At 38.8% G+C, this 12,699-nt stretch overlaps 1 protein-coding gene across 15 annotated transcripts in view; it reads right to left on the reverse strand.

Annotated features, from left to right (window-relative positions):
* UBR5 (ubiquitin protein ligase E3 component n-recognin 5) overlaps positions 1-12,699 on the reverse strand; it is a 147,335-nt gene that overhangs the window by 17,271 nt on the left and 117,365 nt on the right. For 10 of the 15 annotated variants that reach the window (XM_039526102.1, XM_039526100.1, XM_039526101.1 and 7 more), the window contains 9 exons: positions 10,372-10,445; positions 8,770-8,942; positions 8,554-8,688; positions 7,645-7,865; positions 4,602-4,722; positions 4,416-4,514; positions 3,756-3,999; positions 1,541-1,652; positions 264-408 (listed from right to left, as the gene is read on the reverse strand). In XM_039526102.1, the coding sequence (XP_039382036.1) occupies positions 264-408; positions 1,541-1,652; positions 3,756-3,999; positions 4,416-4,514; positions 4,602-4,722; positions 7,645-7,865; positions 8,554-8,688; positions 8,770-8,942; positions 10,372-10,445 (1,324 nt within the window). The remainder of the gene's footprint in view (positions 1-263; positions 409-1,540; positions 1,653-3,755; positions 4,000-4,415; positions 4,515-4,601; positions 4,723-7,644; positions 7,866-8,553; positions 8,689-8,769; positions 8,943-10,371; positions 10,446-12,699) is intronic. The other 5 variants (XM_039526105.1, XM_039526106.1, XM_039526110.1 and 2 more) reach the window with 1 other exon arrangement.

Raw genomic sequence — 12,699 nt, forward strand, 5'->3', positions numbered from 1 at the left:
TTCAAATATGGTTTTATGAAAATCTTAATATCTTAACACACCCAACATTTTTAAAACAAATTTGTGAGTCAAATGACAAGTTGTAGAAATACACAACTAGAGAAAGTCACAAACGAGATACAAAAAAATACCCTTATAGAATTCAACTATTTTAATAAGTCATGAATTTCACAAGCAAAAGATAAAGAAAAGAAATCTTAAGTGAAAGATACCCATAGCAACAAAAACAATAGACTTAAGTGTACTGCACAGATTGGTCTTACTGGTTGCATTGCTTGTACACGAGGGTAAAGCCTTTCTCCAAGGGCCTGTCGATGTGCTGGAAGAGGATCAGGATCATCACTAGGATTCCCTTCTGAGGCCGGTCTAAAGGGCCTTGTGTCAATGGAAAGTTGTCTTCTAAAGTCCCTTTAAAAATGACAGTTTACATCCCTCTTGGTTTATATTTTGTGAAACTTGATAAGACTATGTTAGTTGCAAAGGAAACTTACAAAGCTCTTGGATAATAATATTTATGTACAGACAAAAAACTACAGACCAGTTTGTACAATTGTAATATTCCATGTAGTTAGTTGGATATAAAGGTTTGGGAAGGGAACAGAGTTGAACTCTGTCAGTCTTTTGGGGAAACAAGGTGGACAACCCACAAAGTAACAATGGTGTTATTTGTAATGCATTTCTTGTCTTGGCTACTGCAATGACAGGTGTGATTTGTGAGATGGGGTTGAACAGCGGTCTAGTGATGCTGAAATGGGCTTATTCATTAGCACATGTATTTATATAACAAATCTCAAAAAAGAATATGGAAGTTAGTCAAAATAAGTGCTCTACTGTCTTGAAAGAGAGAAGCGTAGTATCCTCTCAGTTTGAAGAAAGGAGAGTCCAAATTTTAGAATAGACATTCATCTATTTCAGTGGTTCTCAAACTTATTTGATCAGGCCCCCCCAAATACATATATCATCACCAGGCTCTGAAGGCAAAGCAGAGAGCAGCAATTGCTGGCTGGGCATCCAGTTCTGAAGGCAGTGCCGTGCCAGAAGCAGCACAGAAGGATGGCAATGTGAAAACTGATATTCATCAATATCATTTTTCACAGTAGGCTTAGCGCCCCATTGCCACCCTTACTTCTGTGCTGCTGCTGCCACCCCAAAGTGAGGGAGACGGAGAGCCTGAGCCTGGGCTGCCTACCCATGAGGGATGGGGGTGAGGGGGGAAGAGCCCAAGCCACCTCCCAATGAGGGATGGGAGAACACGGGGGGAAGCCCAGGTGGCAGGGCTTGGGCTGTCAGCCCTGGGACAGCAGGACTCCAGCTGTCCCCTTTATCCCTGCCTTCTGGGTGTGCACAGCCCTTCTGCATGAGGCCCAGCTGCCTAGGGCTGAAAGCCAGAGCTCTTTTCAAAAAATAAAACCACACAGCTCACGCCTCCCTTGATACATTCCCACACCTCCTTTGGGAGGCCCACCCCATAGTTGGAGAATCGCTGACCTATTTCATAAAATACTTGTGACCAGGACATAATTACAGATAAATCACATACCTATCCCTATCTCTTCGAGAACCAGCTCGTAAGCCACTACTCCTCCTCATTTCTCTTTCTCGCTCCCTCTCCCGATCTCTCTCCCCTCTATTTCGCAATCTCTGCATCAGACCTGAAAAGGAAAAAAATGTTTTAAACTTCTCATACTTATACAATGCAGTGTACTCCAAGCTCTTTATTCCATAGCTTGCACAGGAAAAGAGCACAATTTTAGTGGACTGGATGGCTTAGCAGATCGCAATGGGATTCAAACTTCAATCTAGTTAATAGTTTATTTTACAACTTTTGAAGTCTTATGCCAGGTATACGGTTTGAAATACTAAGGATGTGTTTTCTGTATCACAGACTAGGTGATTAACCTGTTTCAAATGGTGGCTTCCTGTTAAAGGGTTAAATCACTATTATATGTACTCCAAGGCCTGGTCTACACTACAGCATTAGGTCGACATAAGCTGCCTTAAAATCGACCTAATTATGTCAGTGTACACACTACAGCGTTGCTCCCATCAATGTAAGTGCTACACCAACATAACTCCACCTCCACGAGGGCTTATGTTGGTGTAGTTAAGGCGACGCAGTGTCCCTGTAGACTCAGCGTTGTTACATCTATTCGCAGTCATTCTTGTAAATTTACAAGAAAGCTGACTCCACAGCTGGGCTGCTGCATGGTCTCTGATCCAAGCTGGGCTGCCGCCCAGGCTCCCCATTCCCGGCGGGCAGCAGAAGGGAAGGGACAGCCGGGTTTCCCACAGGAAGCTGGACACGGAGCTGAGAGTCCTGGCTCTCATTCCCCTACACTGCCACTCTTAAGTCAGGGGAAGCACTCCTGGTGAGGACGCACGCCGACGGAAGAACATCAGCATGGACATGAACAACCCTCAATTACTACAGTGCCTGTAAGTTGACTTAACATAGGTTGATTTAAGTTTAAAGTGTAGCTATGCCCTGAGAGACTTTAAAATACTGGAGTTAGGCAGAAACAGCAGTTATGGAGATTGAATGAAATATCACCTCCTTTGACTCTGTACACAAATCCAGAGCAGCTGGATGTTTCTGCTAAAGCGATCAATGAATTTTTGACATGGACTTTACGATGTTATTAGGAATCAGTTAACACATAACTAAGATAAACAGAGAAAGTTCGTAAGTTCAGATCAAATGTAGAACTCTACACAAACTCCAACTAAAATGATCTGAGCAGAGGTTCTAAGAGGGATTGTGGGAAAACAGAGCCATTCTTATCATAGAATCATAGGACTGGAAGGGACCTCGAGAGGTCATCTAGTCCAGTCCCTTGCACTCATGGCAGTACTAAGTATTCTTCTTCTATTATCCTGGCCCCCAAATAGTGTGTAGGTGAGGAACAGCTGTACAGTGACTCCAATGCCACTACTATTAAGTCTACAGACTTCGGTAGTAGAGGATTAGTCTGAATCTCACAGTGATGTTCTCCAGTCCTCTGCGCTGCTCCAGTCACACCAAACTATCCAAGTACAGTTGCTATGCAACCTGCTCCCACCACAGCAAACCCACAGTGGCTCCATTACATTTAGGATCTTTTACCTCAGCTATGTCAGTAAGCATGCAGCTCCTAGAGTTATTTTAGTCTTCCTGAAGACTCAGCATTGCACCGGCACATGTTCAGCATCTCTAGGAAATTGCAAGAACTAGATATTCCCCTTCCCGCCATGAAAAATTTAGTTTCTGCAGAAACTGAACTTAAATTTCTACAAGAGAAGTGCTGGTATAGCATACCACTTCATCCCTGAGATATGAGTGAAGTGGGACTGGATGGAATGGTCATGGGCTATAGAGCCTTCCACATTTCAGTTGTCTGTTCATGATCATATTGGCAATGTGCAAATATAGTAGATACTCATGGCTAATCTATATTCTAAGTGAAGTAAGTTGACGGTTTTGATCTGGTTCTAAGTGGACAAATACCTAGCTCTCAAAAAATACTAAATCAGTATCCCTTTTTGGCAATTTTGGCCAAGAGGCAAAGAATTGAATGGATGTATCCTTCAAGTTCCTTCAGGTCAAGGCTGATGCACATTTTCAGGGAATCGAGGGGAGAAGTTATAGCCACTAGTTATTTCTGGTTTTTCTAATGTATATTGAACTTTTAGCAAACAGAGTTAATATTCCAAAGTGAAAAGCGTGTCCAAAGTTATGATTAATGGTAGCCATGGAATACCTTCTCTGTGGTACTTACTTGTATGGGTACCCTTGTTGGCATTCTGGATGCAGTCTAGGTTTGGCAGTTTCTCATTTGATAGAAAAGCCTGTGCAATGGCAGTATAAAAACTTCGTGCTACACCACTGCCTTCTCCTGGCTCATCCTTAAATGTAACTTTTACTCTGTGCACAGCCATTGGAGTTGTAGCACATCTGCGACCAAAATGATTGTTGAGCTGCCTCATCGTCTGCTGAATTAGAAGATCTCTATCTCGATCAACCTAGCAAATACATAGGCTAAATTAAGTGTTTACCCTTCTGTAATGATTGCCATAGCAAAAGAACAAATATTAATTTCAGCTTTAAATGTTATTTCAAGAGTATTTTTAGTATTTCAGAATAAAAGTTCCCATGAAATACTATGATTGGAAGGAGTCACCAGAAGGAGAAATCCATAACACTACACAGTAATTGCAACTCAGCACTATTCAGTGCACCGGAGTCCCCGCCTTGAAAAGTGTTCCAAAATGTTTGCTTACAGAGTTTGAAACATAACTTCTTATATCAAATTACTAAAACACAGATTACTGTAGTGTGTGTTAAATCTTTAACAGAATATAAAATTATAAAATGATGTTTTCATTGCATTCAACTTTTAATTAAGTTATAAATCAGGAAAATAAAACTAATTTTTCACCTCCAATGTTAAATCCCTGGATTGCTGGTTTCTAAGTTTTTCCATTTCTCTGCGGAATTTTGATTCTTTTACTTCAAAGCCACCTAATTCAGTCAAGATCTTTAAAAAAAAAGAAAATAATAAGTTAGTTGTAGAATTTAATTAAACAAAATGCGGTCTACGATCTTCCACACAGAAAATACATACCGATCCAGGCTCTGCTCCAACATCTTCCATGAACACTCTGCCAAACAGTTCTAAAGAAAGGCGCCAGCGTCCTAACAACATATCATGAGAAATAACCATTCCCATGAAACTACACTGGGGCCTGGTAGAACAGGGAGAAAAAACAAACCTGTAATACTTAAAAAATGCAAACACTAAGTTAACCTCTGATATTACTCAGTTGTATATTTTTACTTTTGTTTAATCACTGCATTCAGAATAATTCCCCGATTTTCTAGCACCTAGAAATAGGAGCTTCAGGTCGGCTCATGTTCTGGTTTGAACTAAAAGTTTAAATGTAGAGGCTCAGATACTAGATAATGTTTTCACCTCTCTTTAAACATGAAATCATTTGTTGTTAAGATCTGGACAAAATTTAAACTTTAATTTGCATTGTAAATTATTAATGACAGCCATCACCTATAATAAAAGTTTTAAGTGATAAAACTGAAAGCTACAATAAGGGATATGATTTTGTTGTAAGAGCTCCTGAAAAATACAACTCAGAAATCAGCTCACATGCAACTTACGGCATTTCTCCTAGTTAAGTAATATATAGGAGATGGAGTAGATGAGCTTTCACAAATTACTATTCATTGCACAAAGCTGGCAAGAAATACTTCAAAGCCTGCCCAATTAAATAAATCCATGCCTACCGAGTTGGTGATTATAATTTATTTATTTTTTTAAAATAATGGAGGAGTAAGCAGCGGTCCAATTTATGTCTAATTTTCAGATCCTTCCTAACTTCTCCAAAGAGACACCACTCTTCCTGAAATTCTGCATATCATCTCAGGATACGCTTTTTCAGGAAATTGTGTAAAAGTCAGAGTTTTAAAGTTGTTACAAAACTTTAGCTTTGTTTACTTCAACATTATTCTAATATTTTTCCCCATTCATCACCTCTTCAGATGGGCTGGCCTAGAAACTCCAGATTTATTTTGCTAACCTAACTGAGAATTGCCTTTTAGGATGTTTTTTTTTTTTTTGGAGGGCGTGTATGAGATGAGTGAGGAGTGTTAGAAACTGAATTTAAGTACAAAAAGAGCATCATTTTTAAAAAGCATTTATAGATATATAAAAAATGACCTTATGACTCCAGTTGCTGAGCAAGCGTGTGGGAGTGGAGAGGGGGCATATGGAGGGGTGACACGGAAACACAATTTCAGATTTAGGAATGGAGGTTTTGGGAGAGGGGGTCGACAGAAGGGGTCATATGTAGAGGAAAGAAAAAGTGGTGCGTCATGGGAAAATTAAAGGGATAACAGAACCACAGAGAAGAACATCACAGAAGATGGCATAGAAGTGGGTGCAGGACAATAGGGATGTTACAGGATGCATGTTCAGGGAATCTGTCTTACTTGCCAACCCAACTTAACTGTATGGCACCCAAAACAACTACACAATTCATTAACAAAAAACATAACTATTTCCTAAACGAGGCTAAGGCATGCATCAGCGATGTCTTATCACTTAGAAAATATATTCTGTCTTCCAAGTAATTCTTCTACTTCAAAAACCCCTCAAAAATAGGCAAGTTCTGAGGTGAACCACTTTCCTCATGCCATATAGTCCTTTACTTTCTATCTGACCATGCAAGTAACTTCTCCCTACCCAGTCTCAGCAATGCCCCCTTTGCATATATACATACATAAAGTTAAAATTACTAGGGGATTGGAAGATTGCTTTTCTTTATGAAGAAATCAGTTTCCAAGGCACTTTAAAATACGGTATGTTACTACTATTATTCATTACAAACAGTAAACATACTAATTAGCCATATCTACATATATTTAAATAACATATTGACTATATTTCATAATTCCAAGGAGAATGTTTACCTGTGCATTGATAAAAATATTACTCAAACATAAAATGTATGGCACTCTGATCTATGCTAATTAATCCTGTGAATTATGTAGTTATGAAATATTTAGCTCTAAGTTTCATATTAATTCTTATATATGTACACACACATTATTTCAGAACACAGCAAAGGGGCACAATTTAGGTTCAATGAGGAGTTGTAACTTGCATGGTGAGATAGGAAGAAAAGGAGTACAGACACTCCCTGGGTTACACAAGACCCAACTTGCAAATATTCGCACTTACGGAAAAAGTTCCATAAGCCAGAAATAGGATTTTTGAGTTGCAGAAATTTTTGCATAATGTACGGGTATACGTTTCCGACTTACGCAAAATTTGAGTTAAGCAAGGCTTTCCGGAACGGAATCATTGTGCAAGTCAGGGAGCGTTTGTATGAGCAAAGCTGCTGCGTCCCTTAGCTGTTCATTTTCAAACATATTTATTTAATTTAACTTAAATTAATTCAAATAAATTTAAATAAAACATTTTTTTAAAAACCAACCAAACAAAAACAACACGTAAGTAGAGGAATTATTCTATAGAAAGTATAACATTTTTATGTGTTAAGCAGACTCCACTGCTACACATTTCAACATTAACAATTTCCTAACGACATGGTTTTTCTGGATTTTTTTCCCCAAGGATGCTTTTAGTGCTATAAAAGATGCTGGATCATTACTTTAGAGACCAAAATCTCATCTAGAAGAGGTAGCAAAACAAACCGAGCACCAGCTTGTCCACCCTTCCTACATACCTCAATCTTCTCTTCTGGAGGGCACTAATAATGAAGGCAGTTGAATCTCTAAGCCCATCAAATGATCTTTGGTACCCAGCTGAGACTCTCAGTACAGATAGTAATAGTGTCAATTCCTGCGTGGAACTTGGCTACCTAGAAAGTCAATTAATCCTCCTCTGGATACAAACTATTTAAGAAGTAAAAGGCTTCCACTCCAGTTCACCCATCTTCCTATCCACCTCTGCTCAACTGTCTTTACTACTTTGCATCCAACCAACTTTGAAACTGTTTCAGAAGTGTCCTGAGTATTTTTCAGTCTCTAAGTACTTCCAATAGTTTCTTACTAAAGGTTTGAAACGCCGTTAGATTATATGCTAATTTAGCACTATTTTATAGAACAATTCTATTTTACTCCTTGAGTACCTGAATGATGTAAGAGGCGGCCCTTCACTCTCTGTCAGTCCTATCTCTGCCAGCAAGCTGCTTTTCAGCTGTGCTGCAAGATCATGAGCTGAAGGCCCTGGTTTTGAAGTCTCAGATTCTTCTGTCGGCACATTTTGTTCCTCTCCTTCCTTCTTTTGCCGATTTTGCATGCTCATAACATTTTTTAAATTGGCTGCATAAGACATTTTGGTTGGAAGAACCTAAACAAGGAGATGTCATTTAATTACATTTTAAAAACAGACCATGAACTTTTTCAAATTAGACATCCTGAAGGAAATAAAAAAACTGAACACTGTCCTTCATGAGCAGATGAATATGCTTCTACCACAATTTCAGTGTGTAAAATTTTAGAAGATCCTTTGTGTAATTTTCCTGTTGATTTTTTTTTATTTATACAGAACTTCACTTAATGTATCATAGACTTAGCTTGTCCACAGACCACACATTGCAGAATTTCAAGCACAAAGGCACTTCAAGATGGCAGCAGTTCAGGCTCTGGGTGATCTTAATAGTACATTCCAGAGGTGGGAATTTTTTATTCCCTTTTCCTCTCAAATAGTCTTGATTTATTTGCATTTCAATTAAATCCCCCAAAATTACTGTAGCCTTGAAAAAATAATCAGAGCATGCACTTGATTATTAAAGGTATCTGTTTAAAATAAGTTGTTTTTTCAAACAGATAAAAATATATTATGAACATACTTTTGTACGTTTTAAAATTTTACCAGGCTATTTTAGACCCACCACTATTTTAAAAGTTATCGTCATGCTTTTCCTGTGGTGAAGCATTCACCACAACTGTCTTATGTGTTTTAAAGGGATTACATTGTATTATTAGCTTTCATAAGCCACATACTTTGAAATAAAACAAAATTCCTGTAACCGTACCTCAAGGCAGTTTCTATCCACTGTCACTTCCATTAAGCATTTCCCACTGTTGGCAGAGGATGAATATAAACCCTGACTTGGGCGGCCAAATAGATCTTCTTTTCTAGCATTTGGCTGAAAATTAATAGAAGCACGCTAAGTAAACAACATACTTTAGTTAGAAATGAAAAACAAACTACAAATAAGTGTCCTCAAGCATACAGTCTCTGGTGTCACCTGTAGAAGATGCGGCTGGTCTGCCAGGGGGATGGCTTCCGCCAGAGGAACTTCAAATGGATTGGGTGGAATACAACCAAGGAACGTCATGGAGTCTGACCGTCGGAAGAATGGATGGTTTTGGCCAGTTTCTGCTGGGAGGGAGTCATCATCCTTGTCATTAAGTGTAGCACCTAAATATCAGAAAACTTTTTACTCTTAAAAAACCTTAGGAAAGGTTATACAAAATTTACCTTAAGAGTACATTAAGGATGAGAAGTGAAGGATTTAAAAGCCAATAAATGCCAAAGATGAAATTAAATATACTAGAGGATCACACATTTTGTAGCTTATGTAAGATGAACTGGCAGTTGGTAGGAGGGACAAGAACACAGTCTCTATCCCTAAACCTGTAGTAATTTTACAGGATACTGCCAGTAAACCTAAATTTTATTAAGGCCTTTGAGCTGCTCCTCTTCGTTGTTCCCCTTGACAATGCCATTTGGTGCTGCAGAAGTCTGAGCAGTAGCATTGTTACATCAGAGGTAACTCAACCAGTCACTCCTTTCATTCCCTTCAGTTACCCTAAACCTAACCCTGCTGGGCTGCTTTGGTCACCTCTCCCTTTGACTGTGCCCATTTGGTGCTGCCACTGTTTAGATGAATTAGAACAGTTTTGACTGGGCAAAGATAAATGATCTTACCTGAGCCAGGAACAGTGTGGAAGAGCAAGTCCCACACAGTTTGGGATCACCATGAAGAAGCCTAGCATATCAGACTTCCTGATCTTTTTACAAATTGAATACAACAGGCAGAGAAAAGTGAAACAACTTCCCTTACGGTCACAAGTCAGTTGCAGGGCTGGAAATACATTCCAGATCTCCTATCTCCCCAGTCTGAAGTCATGTCAGTTGAACCATGCAATATCTAACTGGCATTTAAATGGCACCACACAGTATCTGAGCACTGGTATTTTAAATTGGGTGCAGAACAACAAGCCTGCACCTTCCTTCTCTCCCCACACTCATTCACTTGGGAAAATAATCCAAAACAATCACTCAGTTTATGGATTCTGTGCTCTTGCACAATGATACTTTCCCAGTTGTGCTAGCAACAATTTGTACCAACTTGGAATCATGAGTCCTGATCAAGTTCAAACTTTTGTTACCACTGTAAAAATAATATAGAAATAATTCAGCTGCAATCATCTCTCTCTACTGTGAGGGGGGCATCAAATAGGAAGACACACAGACACCTAGAAGATGGACATGAAATTTTGTAAAGTGATACCTGTAAGTGGGTTATTACTAAAAACTAAGAGCTTTACTCCAAATGTTTGTTTGTTCCGTCCCACCATTTTACATGGTATATTGGAGTAGCAAAATTCCCACCCAGAAAAAAAAAGTGTAGTTAAAGCTTTATTAAGTAGAGCCCTGCGCAGATACAAAATTTGTATCTGCAGCCAATCCGCAAAAATGGTCTGCAAATATCTACATATGCAGATATCTGTGGATATAAAGCGGACAGCCACAGATTTGCGGGGCTCTACTATTAAGCCAAAGGGGAAAAAGCATAAAGGATGTCCCATCTTGGTATATGGCAGAAATTCTCTCTCATACTAACTTTGATTTGTGTCATCATCATTTTCATGTTCTGAATCTTCGTTGTCAAGACCCAGTTCCAAGAGCTCCCGAGTCCTGTAAGAGAATAATCAGTCAGTCCTCTTCAAGAAATCATTTTGAAAATATAACACTAATATCATGCAATAAAAGTGATAAAATAATTAAAGGGTGGTTAGCCTACCATACGTGTAGTTCTCTGAAGATGGTGCCCGCCTAACGTCAGCCTAACTGGCCTCCACTGTGTGTTATACTGGGAGTTGACTCACAAAGTTTGAAGGCATTCCTTGACTACTCTTCGACACCCCCCCACCCCACCCTCCACTGATGCACTCCTTCTGATTAATACCTAAACTGAACAGTAGTTTCAAAAATTCAGTGGGGGGGGGGGGGGAAGAGGAGAGAAATATAAGAGGTTCAATTGCTTTGTATAAAGAGAAAAGGAATTATCATTTGCGTTAGGTTACAGAAGGGTTGTACAGTGAATACCACTGTCAAAATTATGACAGATCAGATACCTACTGGAGAAAGCTAAGATCTATAAATCCTCTCTGAGACATTTTAGTACTAAAAAATTGCATCTACAGGACACAGTTAAAAATGTACTCAAAATGTACTCTTTTGGCATGTAACTTAAAAAGTATGTCAAATCAGTGACAAATAGTTAACCCAGGGGTAGGCAACCTATGGCACATGTGCGGATTTTCAGTGGCACTCCCACTGCTTGGGTCCTGGCCACTGGTCCGGGGGCTCTGCATTTTAATTTAATTTTAAATGAAGTTTCCTAAACATTTTAAAAACCTTATTTAACTTTACATAAAACAATAGTTTAGTTATATATTATAGACTTCTAGAAAGAGACCTTCTAAAAACATTAAAATGTATCACTAGCACGTGAAACCTTAAATTAGAGTGAATAAACGAAGACTCGGCACACCACTGCTGAAAGGTTGCCGACCCCTGAGTTAACCTATTCTTGTTAATTAATAGTAATCCTACCAATAACTTTCCAAATAAATTTCTGTCTGCAGTATGCCAAAGAAGTGGAGCTAAAATGGGGGAAGTGTGAAATGTTATAGCTTCTACCCTCTTTTTTTTAAATTGAGGGAGAATTCAGAGCTCAATAAATGTACTGGATGAGAGACTTGGAAGAAGTGAACACTGAAGTAATCTACCCACAGGACAGGGTGATGCAGGAGCACAGCAGTACAGCAGAACCTCAGAAATGGAGGTTGTTGATAATTCTGAAATGTTCATAACTCTGAATAAAACATTATGGTTCTTTCAAAAAAATTACACCTGAATATTGACTTACTGCATCTTTGAAACTTTACTATGCAGAAGAAAAATGCTGCTTTCCCTTTATGATTTTTTTTTTTTTTTTAAGTAGTCTCTGCTGATGCCTGCTTGTGTACTTCTGGTTCTAAATGAAGTGTGAGATTGACTGATCAGTTTGTAACTCTAGTGTTCGTAACTCTGAGGTTCTACTGTAGTATGTTTCCAAAGATGTCTTGCTGATGTACCTCAACCTTAATTAAGAGCAACTATCTCTAGGCCTGACAAGATACTTCAGTCTCCGCACTCATTCTGTCCTTTGCCTCTAAGCAAAGACTGCCAAAAGTTTCAATTAGTGTCCATTTTGATGGAGGTTTACATGGTATGAACTGTCCTTTGTAAACTAGATAGAGATCAATAAAAACTCATTTCACACAGGCTACTGATCTGCCATCTGATGGTAATAACTGACCAGGGCTGGATTTGAATCAGTAACCTAGAAGTGAAAGGGTCTATATATCATTAGCAAATTTGACGAGCAATCACAGTTCCGCTATACTAATGTAGTATTTACTTTCACATGATGGAAAAATCTCATGTTCTAGGTTTTTACAGTGTATTGGTAAACAGACACCTATGAAGAATGGTGTGAATACTTCAAAACTAAAATGCATCGCATCAATGCAGACCTAAGCTCCATATTTTAAGGGAATGTTCCAATTCATAGGCAAGAGGTCATATGACATGGAGTTGCAGACCCGGATTTATAGCAACAAGTCAAACTTAAAAAGAACAGGAGTACTTGTGGCACCTTAGAGACTAACAAATTTATTTGAGCATAAGCTTTTGCAGGCTACAGCCCACTTCATCGGATGCACAGAATGGAACATATAGTAAGGAGATATCTACACATACAGAAAACATTAAAAGGTGAGAGTTGCCCTACCAACTCTAAGAGGCTAATTAATGAAGAGAAAAAGCTTTTGTAATGATGATCAAGATGCCCATTTCAGACAGTTTGACAAGAAGGTGTGAGGATACTTGTAATGGGGAAATA

This window comes from Mauremys reevesii, linkage group 2, assembly GCF_016161935.1.
Source record: "Mauremys reevesii isolate NIE-2019 linkage group 2, ASM1616193v1, whole genome shotgun sequence".
In the NCBI taxonomy this organism is placed as follows: Eukaryota; Metazoa; Chordata; order Testudines; family Geoemydidae; genus Mauremys; species Mauremys reevesii.